This window comes from Xyrauchen texanus, chromosome 21 (assembly GCF_025860055.1).
Source record: "Xyrauchen texanus isolate HMW12.3.18 chromosome 21, RBS_HiC_50CHRs, whole genome shotgun sequence".
Classification (NCBI taxonomy): domain Eukaryota; kingdom Metazoa; phylum Chordata; class Actinopteri; order Cypriniformes; family Catostomidae; genus Xyrauchen; species Xyrauchen texanus.
The window spans coordinates 29968177-29984864 of record NC_068296.1 but is presented as its reverse complement, the minus strand read 5'-3'; the positions used below and the strand labels follow the sequence as shown (position 1 = coordinate 29984864).

At 37.3% G+C, this 16688-nt stretch overlaps 2 protein-coding genes across 3 annotated transcripts in view; one reads left to right on the top strand and one right to left on the bottom strand.

Annotated features, from left to right (window-relative positions):
* The first annotated feature begins 3297 nt into the window (after window positions 1–3297).
* LOC127661708 (deoxyuridine 5'-triphosphate nucleotidohydrolase-like) lies at window positions 3298–8311 on the top strand. Its single transcript, XM_052152542.1, has 6 exons — window positions 3298–3599; window positions 5379–5470; window positions 7094–7138; window positions 7226–7300; window positions 7932–8002; window positions 8145–8311. Exons 1-6 carry the CDS (start codon window positions 3433–3435, stop codon window positions 8199–8201), a joined length of 507 nt encoding a protein of 168 aa, XP_052008502.1. The 5' UTR covers window positions 3298–3432; the 3' UTR covers window positions 8202–8311.
* A 5516-nt stretch (window positions 8312–13827) lies between these two features.
* LOC127661700 (fibrillin-1-like) overlaps window positions 13828–16688 on the bottom strand; it is a 147734-nt gene continuing 144873 nt past the window's right edge. The window contains exon 66 of one of the 2 annotated variants that reach the window (XM_052152532.1): window positions 13828–15773. In XM_052152532.1, the coding sequence (XP_052008492.1) occupies window positions 15393–15773 (381 nt within the window). In that variant the 3' untranslated portion in view covers window positions 13828–15392. The remainder of the gene's footprint in view (window positions 15774–16688) is intronic. The other variant, XM_052152533.1, reaches the window with a different exon arrangement.

Below are 16688 nucleotides of genomic sequence, written 5' to 3'. Positions count from 1 at the left end.
AATCAGACGGACCTCTACGCACTAAAAGCTATAGCACAAGATGCTCGGTGTTCAATGGAGGAGAAACTACACATCCCCCAGAATGCAACTGCAATACCAAAAATGTCTGTTGTGTGAATGCTAAAGATGTTGAGTCGGAGTTGTGTGTCTCTAGCAGGTGTTTGCGGTGTAACGGGATTGTGGGCGGAAGCTGCGCTCGAGCAGGTCAGATCTATATAAACATAATACCTCCGATCTCTGAAATTAAATATATCCGTAAAGAATATCTACAAGTGAATAACAACTTAATGAATGAATAATGGGCTTTAATAAAGGATCACTGTTATTATTTATTTATTTTAATTTATTTAAAACCCAACGTGGCCGTTCGTAGTGGATTATCATGGTAGAATACTTAATGGCTTCAAACAGATGTTCCAGAAAATGGGTGGCAGACACTGCAGGGTACACTGATTGTTGAATACGGCATTGTTTGACTATTTTACATAAGAATGCTGATAGCGTATACTATTCAATGAAATATACAATAAAATGATTAAGATAAAATATCTAAAGAATAACATGAAAATCAGAATGATAAAAATCATAGTGCATAAAGGGTAAATTTTAAGAACTGCACAAGTTTGTCAGTTTCATTATTAGGTGTAAATTAATTTCCAGAAAAATGCTAAAGCGCTACAAAACGCCGTCACGTGGTATGTGGTACTTTCCTGAGCGCTGGTGAGGATGAACCAATCACAATCCCTGAATATGGATGTTTACAAATATAATTTTGTATAGAGAGTGTTGGGACACATTTAAATTCGTATGTCAAGATTAATAGATGCCAATTATTATAATTCTTAGTGTAGATATTTCTCCACTAAGACGTGAGATGAAGAAACATAAAAGAACAGCAAGTAACATCAGGGCGGGACTTCAGTACCGGGTTGCGCGGGTTTCTTCAAGGGTTGCCAAGTCCGCGGAACTTTTAAACGCTTTACTTTTTTCCACCTGCTGTTTGAATATTTTACATTTAATTTGATTGTATTTGAATTAAATTTTTGAAATAAAATATTTGTAATGTATTACATGTTTTAATCTACCAATATCTAAGTCTTTCTAGCAAGTGAGTCAACTGTCGGCCATCTTCAGAACGCTCTCGGGAGGCTTTTTCCAGTCATGACAGTGCAGCTCTTATCTACTTGAATGGAGAAAGACCAAATTCTCAAAAATGGTTGGTTAGGATTACGATCAAAGTACATATTTCAAATCAGCAATATAATTAGATAATATTGGAATCATAAATTGTGATTTGTTACCTCATATTACCCTAAAAAACAAAAAAATCTGGCTTTTATAGCAATTGCGCATGTGCGTTCGATAGTCGATTGACAGGTGATGTCTGTATCTAAAAGGTGATTGGCTCTTTTAACCAAAAGGCGGGACTTCCTTTCTACATCCGTTTAGTGCTCAGAGCTCCTTGGTTAAGAGTTCTAGTGATGGGAAGATCAGATATGTTTACTGATTTTAATCTTTGAGTCTCGTTCAGCAAAATGAACAAATCTTTATTCAAGTCATTTTAGTTCATTTGAGCATAAATAAATAAAAATGTTACATTTTCAAAAGTCAAATCCCCCAACACATCTACTAATGCAAACTTTGATTATAGTCCCAATAAGGAAAAATTGATAATGCAGCCAAGGACAAATGACAAGAAGCAGAAATTATTAGTTCACCTCTGGAATCTTCTTGTTCGAGTCGTTTGTTCTTTTGTCACCTGACGGCTGTATGTGCATAGCGGCTGTCACATGACAAAAGAACAAACAACTCAGAGCAGAAGACTTGAGAGGTGAATTAAGCGTTTCCTGTACAGGGCAAATGCGGTTTTCACGTAACAAATGAAAGGAGGATGCGCATGCACACCCAACACAAAATGAACAAATCACTCTCTGAGACTACTATTTCTTCTGAGTCACATAAAAGATTAGTACAAAATTAACAAATCGTTCCTGAACAACCCATCACTAGAGCGTTCCAATTATTCCCATCATTTTAATAGATGTGGCCCATCTCTGCTAAATAATCTGCCAATATTCTGCTAAAATAATTTACAGTGTAGGAAGTTTTTTGTGGTAGAGAGACAATCACCAAGAGGTAGAGGAATCTCATTAAAATCCTGAAACGGTAAATAGTTAAATTTAAAGAAATGATCATGTATAATGGGGACTGTAAAAAATGTAATTTAGGTAAGGAAGTGGTACAGTTTAGGTATTGAGTTATATTTGGGCTGGTTTTGAGGGTGGTTGTGGGATTATTTTGATTACTTTTTGGGCTGCCTTTGTTCATGGATGCAAACCAGTCACCTTTAATTTAAAGGCTCCTATTCTGAAGCTAATTCTGCTAAATCGTTTGATATAAGTTCACATATTCCTTAAATTACTTGAAAGTGTTACTTTAATCAGAATCAGAATCAGAATCAGCTTTATTGCCAAGTATGCTTACACATACAAGGAATTTGTCTAGGTGACAGGAGCTTCCAGTGCACAACAATACAAACAATACCAAAAACAGCAGCAAGACATAGGTAATTAAAAACAAAAAAGAACACAAAATAAATAATTATACATATATGTACATGCACTCACCTTCATACATACCCACATACACACACACGTAGTGCAAATCTATTACAATCTGTTATATAAAGAACAAAAACCTGTATATATGTACAGAGCAATGTAGTAATGGCAGAAGTGGATATGTTGGATAATATAAATTAAAATTAAACTGTGTATGGCACATAATTATTGCTCAATGGGGCAATTTAATTGTTCATTAGATGGCCAGGGGGAAAAAACTGTTCCTGTGTCTGACGGTTCTGGTGTTCAGAGCTCTGAAGCGCCGGCCAGAAGGCAACAGTTCAAAAAGGTATTGGGCAGGGTGAGTGGGGTCCAGAGTGATTTTACCAGCCTTTTTCCTCACTCTGGAAGTGTTTAGTTCTTGAAGGGGGGGCAGGGGGCAACCAATAATCCTCTCAGCAGACCGAACTGTCCTTTGTAGTCTTCTGATGTCTGATTTCGTAGCTGCACCAAACCAGACAGTTACTGAAGTGCAGAGGGCAGACTCAATGACTGCTGAGTAGAACTGCTTTAAGCAGTACTTAATCAGCAGCACTGGTTAAGCCTAAACACTTAAAAATGCTTTAAATACAACAAATTAATCTACTGAAAACATACATATGGAACACCTACAATGACTAATAACAACGAGTTTGTTACGCAGACCTGGCAACCCTGACAAGTTGTAAAGCGCCAATTTCAGAGCGCGCGAGACAAGCGAGATCCACACAACGTTTTGAATTCTAGAGAGACTCGTTTGCACATTTGTACTCCTTTAGAAACTTTCTTTATCTGCAGATATTATTACAGCAGTAGTTTTTGGTTAGTGAAAATGCCCTGCTCTGAAGTTGCAGAAGCGGTTTCTCCACAGAAGAGATGCAAGAGTGATGCAGTGAATGGACATGAAGCGCACATGGTGTTGAAATTCGCCAAACTCAGCGAGCACGCGACGACACCGAGCCGAGGATCGAACCGAGCCGCGGGCTTTGACCTGTACAGGTGAGACACTATGAAGATAAAATAGTGCCTAAATGATCTGCATGTGCATTTTGTGCAAGATTTGTAAAAGCGTGAATCAAATTGCAAGCGTAAAAATAAATGACGTGTGCACAGGTTTGTAAGGTGTAAATCAAGTAAGAAAAAATATTAGCAATACTTTTATGCTTTGCATACGTGTAATTCATGTGTTGTGAATCTGTAATTGTGTGTTAACACAAAGTAAATGTGGGGTGTATTCTTCTGACTTTTTTTCGCGCTTACAATTTTAGCACCGTGTGTGCGCCTAAACATGGCCAAAAACATTGTAAACCTGCAAGCAAAGAAAGGGTGTCATGAACAGCAAAAGGTACTGACCGCGTAGAATCAGTCTGTATGTGTAAAATAAACTACTGTAAACATGTAAATGATTTGTGTTTGTGGCATAAATATTTCCCAGAAAAAAATCCGATATAAACTGATCCGTCTTCACTTTGTTGTGCTCACACTTTTGGCCCGAATTTTTCACTAAAAAGAGTTTTCCAAGCGTGAGGGTGAAGGCGGGTATTCCTGCTTCTAGTAACCAATCAAATGAGGTTTTCCTTGACCAGTTTACTCTGACCTGATTGGTTTAAGAACGTGACAGACAGCTTCTTCATAAAGCTCAGCGTCGTTCTTCTGCCCATCTCTCCTCTCTTAAATATCAAACTGAAATATTAATACATACACGTTCTTTTATTGTGAGAGTTAAATTGAGCCGACACCATTTATTGATATAAATCTTAATCTGGTGTTCAAATGTTTCTTATTGCTGTTCATTATTTTAATTATATTTTATTTACTTTGTATTATCATTGGCATGGCAAATGAGTGAATGGATAGATGGAACTCGCTGGTCTCATATAACTAATTCTAGAGTTAGCAAATGATTCATCTATATTATCTGTTCAGAGAGTTTTGATTTATATGGCTTACTTTATTAATTTGTTTTCTAGCATGAGTTCTGTGATACCAGCTAATCCATCAAAATGCCTGGCCAATGATAATTAATAGTAAATATAATTACATTGTGTATGTATTAATATTTCAGTTTAATATTTAAGAGAGGAGAGATGGGCAGAAGAACGACGCTGAGCTTTATGAAGAAGCTGTCTGTCACGTTCTTAAACCAATCAGGTCAGAGTAAACTGGTCAAGGAAAACCTCATTTGATTGGTTACTAGAAGCAGGAATACCCGCCTTCACCCTCACGCTTGGAAAAACTCTTTTCAGTGAGAAATTATAATAATTTAAAATTTTAATATTATTAATATAATGTTTTTGGTCATGTTTAGGCGCAAACACAGTGCTAAAAGTGTCAGCCAGAAGAATACGGACATTTATTTTGTGTTAATACACAATTACAGATTCATAACACATGAATTACACTTATGCAAAGCATAAAAGTATTGCTAATATTTTTTTTCTTACACTTGCAACTTGATTTACACCTTTACAAAATGTTCTGTGCGAACGCAAAACAAATTTTGCTTGCAATTTGATTTACGCTTTCACAAATCTTACTCTGTGCATTCAAATCATCATCACTATTTTACCTTCATAAGACACAGAAACACAGGTTCTGACATGCAAACCTTTTGCACCTTCACCTGTAAGTGTTTAAATGACTCTGGGGAAACTGGAGCCGCAGAAGTCACATTTAATTGGTAGCAGTTACTCCTGTGCTGTGGATTTGAGCTGAAACACCTAGTTTCATACAATGAAGGTTAATGTCAACACTGTTTTGAACTGGTGTGTGTTGCAGTGCGTATGATTACAGCATCGGACCGATGGACAAATCTCTGGTCAAGACTGACATCCAGATCGCGGTTCCACACGGATACTACGGAAGAGTAGGTGAGCAAGAACTACAGAACCCAGAAAACCAGAATCATGATGATATGATCATCTCAAAGATCTCTGAATTTCTTCATTTTTAAAGTAAAATACACTTTACTGGTTTTATTGTGCACGGTTCATCGGTGTATGTAAAAGAATAGCATCATTGCTGAAGAAAAATAGTTTTTCTTTGTAATCTTTTATCAAAGTTTGATGGCTTGCTCTGCCTCTGAAACCCTTTCCTGTCACTTGTAGACGTCACCAAGCCCTCCCCTCCAACCACCTGTCATATAGACCCCCAATGTTGAATATCATGATTCACTCAAGAGATGTCACATTATAAAAACGTAAATGTGTTGCAAACTAGGGCTGGGTGGTATGCTAGAAATATTTTTACTGTATTTTTATTTTAAGAAATCCTTCACATTTAAGAAATCCTTCATATCCGATTACATTGTCAACCCCTCGTCCGAGGGATCAGTGAATATTCTTGCTTTATTGGTTTTGCTTTAAATTTTAGAAATATCTTTGGTTTGAGTTTGTATTTCAATAAGTTTAATTGCACTTTAAAAGAAATGAAAAAGATATTAAAATAGCGAAGTGGTCAAATAACCGTATATAACTACCCTTCTATTTGCAGTCACACAAGTATCTGTCTACAACAGGTGGAAAATTACTAATACAAATTAAGATCTAATGAAAATTATAAATGTAGTAATAACTGAAATGTAAATACATTTTAGGTTCGAGGTGAATTATTTTTATTTTTTATTATGTTATGATTTAATCACACATGTATAGAAAATAAGGGTTGCGTTCACAATTCATGTTAAGCACGAACTCCTCCATGGAAATAAAGCAAACTAAACTTTGAGCACCTCCTGAGATGGTCTGAGATTATTTGCAGCATTTTCATACATGACACTATTCTTACAAACAGTTTTCAGACGAATGAAACGTCTGAATGAGTGAGAACTCTTCATGCACGTGTTCCACGAGACACACGCCTCTGAACAAGCAATGCATCATCAAAAGCTTTCATCTGTTCTTCAAAATATAATAAAGTGTGTTTCTGTAAGCATGTGTCTTTGTCTAACAGCATTAATTGTCATGTGTCATGAGATGTCTTGCAGTTCGTCTTCCACAGTGGCGGGTAAATGAGCCAAATTACCCGCTATGCGCATGATATAAGCTACCCGCATTTGGCTGATGCCAATTTCAAACCCTGTGCTGCCATTTAATATATCTGACGACTTCCCAGGTCTATGATTTTGTCGACCATCGTCTATGAGTGTTGCAATTGGGATATTTGTCAGATATCGCTGATATCTAATTACATCGTCCTATCGCTCTGCCCTATTGAAAACATTATTTAATGTTGGTTTTTAAGCTTTTGTAATTTCTTTGACACTAGTGCCACTAAATGGAATTGAAAAAATAAAATATTTTTTTCAAAACAGCTTTCAAAATATGCCACTCATCTGCGGTTGTTCAGGTAGTCCCGCCCCTTAAGAGACAGAGTTTACTGTTTTTGAGATAATTAACCCATGAATTCCTTACTTATAGTTGTCTTTGCATATTAAGCTGGGATAGTATTTTAGTATTTTAATGTTTCATTCAGTTTTTCTTTTTGTTTTTCAGCTCCTCGCTCTGGTCTTGCTGTGAAGCACTTCATCGATGTGGGTGGTACGTAACTAGTGAATAACTTTGAACTGAAATGAGAATGTGAGTTGTGTTTTATTCTAATATCTAACATTTCATATGTTTTTATAGCTGGTGTGGTTGATGAGGACTACAGGGGGAATTTGGGAGTTGTGTTGTTTAACTTTAGCAAAGAGACTTTTGAAGGTGAGACTCAGAACCACTGTGCTTATGTTTCAGGTTCTATTCCAAGTTGAGCTCCATTGACAGCATTTGTGTCAATGTCCATAACCACAGAAAATAATTTTGAATTGTCCCTCTGTAACATGCGTTTAATGGAAGTGTACAAGGGCATGCAATAAACATTTCTAAATGTAAATATTAAATGTGCTGGAATTAGTCTAGTGTGAGCTAGACAAGTGAGAGTCGCTTACTAACCTTGTCTCTATAAAGTTACATCTGACCCTTTGACTTAAAATTAAATGTCCATGTGATGTATGCAAGAATACCAGATAGACTTTATAGGTGGTGCAAACTGAATAATCCAAACCGCACAGACTTACATTGTAGCACATTACTGTAACTGCTTTAGAGTCAAATTATTTTCTGTGGGGAAGATGTATCACAGCTGTGTTTTTGCCAATTTTCATACCATGATGTGACATTCTATGCATGTGATTTACAAAAACTGCATTTATACATAATGGGATATTGCAAGTTATAGACAATTATTATACTTAATGTTTATTTAATTATTATTTTACAATGGAAAACATACAAATGAAACACTGTAAACACAACACATGAGAAGATGAAACTAGTGACTGTCTCTTTACAGTGAAAAAAGGTGATCGCATTGCTCAAATCATCTGTGAGAGAATCTGTTACCCTGATCTATTGGAGTTACAGGTAATGTGCACCTTAGTCATTAAACATCTGTGCAATTCATCCTTTTACTTAAAACTTTGTACGAACATCTGCCAATGATTTTAAGTGTAAGATCATTGTTGTGGATTTCAACAGAATTTGCATTTTATTTTTCTCCTTTCAGACGTTGGATGAGACTCAGCGAGGTGCAGGCGGATTCGGCTCTACTGGCACTAACTGAAACTGTCTTGTGTGTTTTGAATTATTTGTATTGATCAAAGATAAAGTCGTGTTTTGCTTTTGTAGAGTTGTTTTGCTAACTAGCATTTATTAAAAGTGTTTTGTTTAATGGCCCTTTGCTCCGCTTGGTTAATTACTGAGTCAAACTAGTCACCTTCAGAGTCCAGAATGTGTGACTTGTACATGATTTATGTGTAGACCGCCTCCAAAGAGAATTATATTAAATGAGATATATACGCTACATGTATATGTCAACCTTTTTATATAATTATTATGTTGAAAACTGTCAATTATTCAGTTTAGTGTCATTATAATAAAGTATTTGACTGCAGAATGCTAAATGTTGGTTGCCATTGACCAATCACAATCCAATTAAAATTATCCATAAAATTAAGAATACTTGGCGCACAAAATTGTTTTAGATTTCAATATAGGAGCAAGTGCAAAGGGGTACAAAAAGTGAGTAGATCTGAAAAGGGGTAAAAAGTTAAGATAATTTTAGGACCCCACTGGCTTGTGGGTTTCTTTGCTTTCCTCTTCCATGATGTCATTTAAAGTTGAGTTCTCACCATTTTTGCCTTTTTTTTTTTTTTTTTAGCCATTGAAGGGAATGGGACAAGCAGGGACATCAGCTAAATATGTCCAGAAAAACCGCAACATACATGTTCAACTTTTAACCTCTCAATGATAAATGACTCCATAAGTAATTGGAAAAGCACTTAATGTACTGTATGTCAATGCACAATTCAATGATTTAATACAATATAAAATGCTACTTTCAGCATGGTAGCAACACAGATGTCTTATCTTAAAATAAAACTTTGTGCATTCTTGCACTTGAGAGTGATGTATAAATATTAAAATGTGTCCTCAAATAGTGAAGGTAAAAAACATTTTGTCAGAGTACAAATGCAAATAATTGTGCACCAATGCATTAAAGCTATAAAATGTATTTTTGTATTGTGCCCCACATGCCCTCAGTGTAAGTGCATGGTTTATGCAATTGTGTGTGCATGTTTGAATGTGTAATTGTGTACCTGTAGATTAATATAATGCACTTATATGTTAAATCTGTATTTATGTAAAATTAATTTATCTTGAGAAATTTGGTAACTAAGAAAGGGAGGCAGCTTGGAGGAAGAAGAGCTCAGTCACAGATGAAGAAGAGTATCCATACTGTTTGGTCATCTTGAATGAGATGATGCAAATCAAGAAACCCTCCAAGTCAACACTGTTCACACTTGATTCAGTATTATTTTATTAATTTATTTGATAAATTATTTATCATGTTCTGTCTCTGGATGGTTTGTTAGAGTGATGATAAATTATTTATCAAATAAATTAAGAAATAAAATAAGACTTACCTGACGCTTTCCCCGGTGTTTGTATTGTGCACACAAAAGACAATATTTGTTGTTTAATACATTTATTAGTATTTTCATATACTGAACATAATGTTATTGTTAGATTTAATCAAACTATTTTTTATTGTTTATGCCCTATTGTTTTTTTAGTTTTTTTTTTAAGTCTACAATTTATGTACATTTTTCTTATTACGCCATTTTACACCATTTCGTTTTTACTTTTTATATTGCACTATTATTGTAAAGCACATGGCGCTTAGGGGCCACCGGGTGGCGCTATAAGACAGGTGTTGCAGCCGCGGTGTTTGGACACGATTTAATTTGTTTCTCGTGATTTAAAATCGTGATTTACATTTTTTTGTTTAAAGTCTTATGTCTGTGCTTGAATATACATACATTGGAGTGTCCATTATTTCAATTGTATAGTTTAGATTACTTAAATGCGGATAATAGCAACACTGAAGATGAGTAGGTGTGTCCAAACGTTTGGTATATGAGTCACTTTAAGGCTACAATGAAAGCAGTCAAATTAACGTAAACAGTAGATTCGTAAACAGTAGATTCGTCATATTTTTAATCATCATTATGAAATTGTACTGCAGCTGTTCTGTACCTGAATTTAGCCTTAACACTACAAATGCAACACTACTTTGGTTCACAGGATTTAAAGACGAAATTAAGGGCAAAGCAAAGTTACATCAACTGAAGATATTTGCTCAGTTTTATACTAAAAGTACTGTGACGGTACAATGGCATCAGATGCTAACAACAGTACTTTGATACACACCATGGTACTGAATGGTTAACATTACTATTATTTAATATTAACCTACTCATTTAACGTAATATTTACATGGTACCCTAAGGAACATTAAATAACTCATTACATGGTATTGCCATCAGATGTTTAAAAATCATGGTATAACCATAGCACCATGCTGGCTTTTGTGTGTCTGGATAGTCAATCATTAATCTCTCCTTTAAATACAGCTGCTCAGTTCTAAAGGGGTCATGACATGAGGAATAAAATGCTCCTTGATCTTTTGACATGTAAGAGCATTTATTTAATCCAAGCTGCAAAAATGGCTTGTTTGGATTTTCTATACTTTGTGACATCACACAGATTAATACATTAGCATATGACTGCCTCTACAGCAAGACACCAACCTACTTCTACTCGTCCTTCTGCTTCTGACACAGCAGATCTAATGAGGAACTCTTGACAAGATGGCGCCAGTGTGTCTGTCAGCAAGGCTTTGTGTGGTGTTTGTGTTGCATTTTCACTTCGCATTTATGAGCACGATTTCCTTCTCAGCATTTGAAATACTGCTGTGGATATTTCCAGTTGGAATTCGGGTAGGCAGAAGTCATCCAATCCTCCTTTCATTGCATTCTTACCGGTGGACATCCATGGCTTTCTGGACTGCTCTTTTCCCCGAAGGAAACGCAACAGGAGATGGTGCAAGCGAGGCGGGGTGTTGGTGAGACTGAGAAGAGCGCTTCACTTTCCCGCCGGACCTCCTGGGCTCTTGACTGCAGCGAATGCCGATCATTATCGGTAAAAAATAGATTTTGAGGTGCAATTATTTAAGGTAGATACGTACAGTTCTGTTCTTTGTGTACTTACAGACCTCCTAATTATCCTAAGGATTTTATATTTGAATTATCTGAATTCTTAACTTTTGTGATACCAAATTGTGACAGGCTTTTAATTTGGGGTGGTTTTAACATTCATGCCTGCTGTCCCAGTAAGCCTCTGGTTAGAGACATTTTACATCTGTTGGAGGCTTTTAACCTTTCTCAATCTGTGGTCGCTCCACTCATAAGCAGGGCCACACTTTGGATTTGTCATGAGGTATGCCTGTTTGTGAGTTATTTATAGACAATACTTGTCTTTCGGACCATTTTCCTATTACTATTAATGTTTAATTTTCTGGGTCAGTTTCCACCCCTAAGCAATTAGGTCGTCGTGTCCACTCCTTAAATTCTTCATTAGCCTGTACGTTTTCTGAGGCATATAATTACTCTGTAATGCTAGCTCAAACTATAGAGTTTTCACAATTTAGTCTGGTGATAGATGAGTTGGTGTCCTGTTTAACTATGCGTGCAATGATATCTTGGACTATATTGCTCCTTTTAAAACTAAAGTTAGATCTCAACTATGGCTCAATATGGACAGCTGGATAAAAAGCAGAGAGGAGGTGGAAAAAAGATAGGTTTCAGATATCTTATGAAATTATGCTTAAAGAATGTATGATTTCTTACCAACATTATGTCAAAGCAGCTAAAGCTCAATATTTTTCAGATTTATTTTCATGGAATTCTCATATTCATAAAGTTTTATATCGAACAATAAATACCGTTCTAAAATCTGCTCTTGCCACATTTCCTGATGAATCAGTGACAGCATGTGAATTAAAAAAATTGGCAGAAGACTCATTGGTTCAAGTCTTCTGCCAATAGTGAACAATAGTTTAATAAATGGTAAAGTCCCAAATTATTTTAAGCATGCTGTCTTGTCTGGACCCTTCTGTTTTAGATAATTACAGGCCGATTTCGAAATGACCTTTTTATCGAAAATATTATTTGATAAATTTCAGTCAGGTTTTAGACCAAAACATAGTACTGAATCTGCACTTCTTAACGTGTCAAATGACTTGTTAATGGCTGTAGACTCAGGAAACTGTGCTGTAGTGATCCTTGTTCCACTGCTTTCTTCTTAAACGAAGGAGAGAACATTTGGTGTTGAAATAGGAAATTACACCTACCTGTCTGCTCCCATCTCCTCTGGTGTTCATCAAGGCTCTATTCTTGGCCCTATTTTGTTTTCGTTATATATACTTCCTTTGGGTTCAATTTGTCAAAAACACAATATTGCATATCATTGCTACGCTGATGACACAGCTGTATCTCCCTCTAAAGCCTTATGATAATTCTTCTGTTTGACTCTCTGAGTGATATCAAAACATGGATGCTGTTAACGTTCTCCAGCTCAACTCTTCAAAATCTGAAGTGGGAGTGGTTGCCCCTCCTGATTCAGCTAAACAATGAATTAATCAACTTGGACCTTTATCTACTAACTTAAACAATCATGTGAGAAATCTCGGTGTCATTTTTGATAAGCAAATTCATTCAGTGGTAAAAGGGCATTCTTATCTTTACTCTATTGCTTATTACTGTTATTGTTTTGGCTTATATTGTGCACGTTTTAAATTGTGACTATTTAAATATTGTTAGTGTAAAGCACGTTGGTCAACATGTGTTGTCTTTAAATGTGCTATGCAAATAAATGTGATTGATTGATTGTACATGATTGCACCCTTGGCCCACCCACTGATGCTCAGTCAGAAACATGAAGAGGAGAGAACAAGACAGATGGGCCTAATATTCCTGCTCACAAAACGGGACTTTCACAGGACACCTTGGGCCCATCTGGACTATTTTAAAAAAAAATCTACATAAACATGCAATAGACAAACTGTTTTGACAGTTATCATGCATCTTGTGTTCATTTTAAAAGATGCAATGTCAAGTTATATGTCTTAAAAGTAGACCCCCATTTTGCATCTTTCTGTCTGAGTATAAATGTGTCCTGAACACTTTTAACTCCCATCTGCACTATTTAAAATTTTTTGGACTATGTAAATATGCACTAGATGGACATCTTTGACCCTTTTGATGCATTTCCGGTGATGTGAGCCACGTTTTAAGAGAGCTACAAACTCAACTTTTAAAAACACGTCTGTTCTACTCCATTTCATTTCTGCCACTGGCTGGGAGAACTGCAGAATGTCCTGTATGTAAACAGACAAGGGAGATTGGATATGTCATGTCTGTGAAGACCAGTGTCTCTTCTTTTGCCACTGTTGAAGCATCTCAACACCAGGAAATATTGATTGAAGTTTAACAAAGTTCCTGATCACATCAGTGCAGGATGATATGCGTGTGCATTAGGTTTCATCGTGGATTTTATTATGTGTCTTCAGCGTATTTCAGCGTGGATTGCTTGTGAACCAGTCACAATATGAAAAGGAACTGTTCTTGAAGAATGGGGCAATTAAAAACACTATTGGACCCAACCGCAAAACCATAAGTAACCAATCCATTAATAAATGTTTCATATGTCATGACTGTTTGATATTATAGTTTATGGTGCTGTTGTGCTTGAGTGAAAGAGCACACCACATTCAAAATAAATGTGTTACGTGTATAAACAGTGAAATGTAGTTTTTTTTATTGTTGTGGAGCTTGTTCATTTTCATCCGATTGAGTATCAAATATGGCTGTATTTGAGGGGCTGCACGATGTTAGCCAAAGGCCAAAACCGAGCGTTTCAGTCAGAGGGCCAGAGTCAGGGTGGAAAATTATCATATATTCCTAAATTATGACACTAATGTATTTTGTTTTGGTACAAAAAAAAATTATAATATAATAAGTAGACCTCAGGGAAAAAAGACAGAAAAAAGAATATGTCATGACCCCTTTCAACTCTTGGATTTAGAGTTAATTCAACATATGGATTCACACCTAAAGACCATTCTTTCTCTCTCTCTCTCTCTCTCTCTCTCTCTCTCTCTCTCTCTCTCTCTCTTACAGTAAATACGTTTAGATTCAGCAAGAAATTGATCAACCAAAATTTTGGAGAGACTGTGGGAATATCATTCCTGATCTCGATTTGAGAAGAAGGAAAACCGTCAAGTCCCTGTAAAACCCCCAAAAATGTTTTTATTGTGAATTTACATCTAAACCCCTCAAAGAATGTTGTACTGAAAGTTAGTAAAGATGTTTTCAAAGGCCACATGACTGATGACAAAGGTAAGTGTGTGTGTGTGTGTATGTGTGAGTGTGTGTGTGTGTGTGTGCGTGGCCTTAGGACCTCAGTGCAGATTTCAAATCACAGAACGATGTACAAACACAGTTTAAAGTAGTTGGTCATTATAATAAGCACCATTCCAAACCTGTCCATTCCAGGGTTCCTCTAGTTTACAAATGCTTTTGGAGAGTAACAAAGTTACATGGTTACAGTATAGACTCTTAAATTACATGTAGTATAGCTGCAGGAGAGAACAGAAAGGATAGCGCAATGACGTCGGTCAGGTGGGCCGCGGTATGAGAGCAGTATTGCAGCTCCTGCATTTGATGATTATTACAGTGCATTAATCTAAGCTGTCACATAACTAGCACCAGTAAAATATGATAATCTGAGCTGGAGAAAAGCTGACCATCTTGAAACTGTTTCCATCAAAACTGAAACTAAAACAGGGTTCCCACAGGCACAGAAAACCTGGAAGTATCAGGAAACAATTATGATTTCCAGGCCTGAAAATGTCTTGGAAATATATCAAATCTGAAATGTATCAAATCTTTAAAGTCAATGACATTTCTATAGTGAATCATAATTTTCTAGTTATTCTCAGCACTAAATTATTTCAACTTGAATTAGCTGTTTGTAAGTGCCATCAGTATGAAATGTAAAAAAAAATACATATTCAGTAATCACAAATGACAGGAATGACATGGAAATTCATTGGTCAAAGGTGTGTGAGGGAACCCTGCTAAAAGCTAAAGCGATTCAGAGTCCTTGCTGTGGTGTTTCATCATGCAAGAGAGTGCAACGACCCATCAATGTATCACAGACTTGAACCCACTTTTAAACACAAGCAGTTTTCTGTCCATTCTTCCACAGCGGATGCTTTCAGTAGGAATTTTTCTGTTATATTTTCGGAGCTTGAAAGCATTGAGTTTATGTTGAACTCTAAGCGTGAAGGGTGATATGTGTCTTTGGGCTTAGCTGTTGGAGTCTGTGTGTTGGCTGTCAGCGAGTGCAGTCAGTGTAGGAGAATCTGTACATTCATGTGTAGAGTGTCTCCTCGCTGCTCGCTGAGGTAGTCTCTATCTTGCTCGTCCAGCGTGCTCACTTCTTTCCGACCGTACATGGGCACGCTGCGGATTTGTAAATAATATGCTCCGGGCTGCAGAGCTTTCTTCCTGGATATGTGCAGGTAGCTTATGCCATCTTTCTGATTGATTTTAAACAGGCTGTCATCGTTGCCATATTCAATGGTGTAACGGATGTTGTTAGTGAGTGTGGACAGTGCTGGGATGAAGTCGATGATGTGATCTTTACTCTTTAGTGTGCTGATGTTAAAGTTAAACTGAAGAGTATCGTCAATATCGACACTGTCCAGACTGATCGAGTCCAGATCATTCTGTCAAAACACACAGCAAAATATTCTGTTAATCAACAAGCACAGTTGGTGTCTTTAGCAAACACGGAACACCTGTGACTGCATGTCAGTTTAATTATTTTAATTAGTGTTTAGGTTGCGCTGACACCTAGCGGCGTAGACGCAGCATAACGCAAAAATGTCTTGGTTACAGATGTAACCTCTGTTCCCTGATGGAGGGAATGAAACGTTGTGTTGATGAAGTGACACTAGGGGTTCCCTCTTGAGCCCCAATCACCTTTGTTTTATTCAGAAAAGGCCAATGAAAATTAGGGAGAGGAATTTGCATGGCGCTCTCCGCCCCAGACATACGGGTATAAAAGGAGATGCTTGCACCACTCATTCAGATTTGTGCTGAGGAGCCGAGGGAGAGTCCCGGCATGTCAGGAACACGGTAAGAGGGACACGACCTCTGTTCCCTCCATTATGTACGCCATGGTCACTGTGTTGTCCGCCCGGACCAACACGTGCTTGCCCTGAATCAACGGCCAAAGCCTCCGCAGGGCCAGTGATACTGCCAGCAACTCTAGGCAGTTGATGAGCCATTGCATGTGGGGCCCTGTCCAGATCCCTGATACTGCCTGCCCTTTGCACACGCCGCCCCAGCCCGAATTTGAGGCATCTATCATGACCAAGACGCACCTCGAGACCTGCTCTAAGGGAACCCCTGCCCGTAGAAATGCCAGATCTGACCAAGGGTTGAAAGTATGGTGGCACAGTGGCGTGATAGTCACACGCTGGGTGCTGTGGCGCCATGGCCACCTCGGGATTCGAGTCTGTAGCCAATGCTGTAGCGGTCTCATATGCATCAACCCGAGGGGGAGTACCGCTGCCGAGGTGCCATATGCCCCAGGAGCCTCTGAAATGGTTTCAATGGCAATGCTACCTTCTGCCTGA

Excerpts from the sequence above, each read along its gene's own strand:
- LOC127661708 (XM_052152542.1), top strand. The coding sequence starts at position 3,433 with ATGCCCTGCTCTGAAGTTGCAGAAGCGGTTTCTCCACAGAAGAGATGC. Across the intron at positions 7,139-7,225 it reads GCACTTCATCGATGTGGGTG|CTGGTGTGGTTGATGAGGAC; the intron begins GTACGTAACTAG and ends ATGTTTTTATAG. Across the intron at positions 8,003-8,144 it reads CTGATCTATTGGAGTTACAG|ACGTTGGATGAGACTCAGCG; the intron begins GTAATGTGCACC and ends TTCTCCTTTCAG.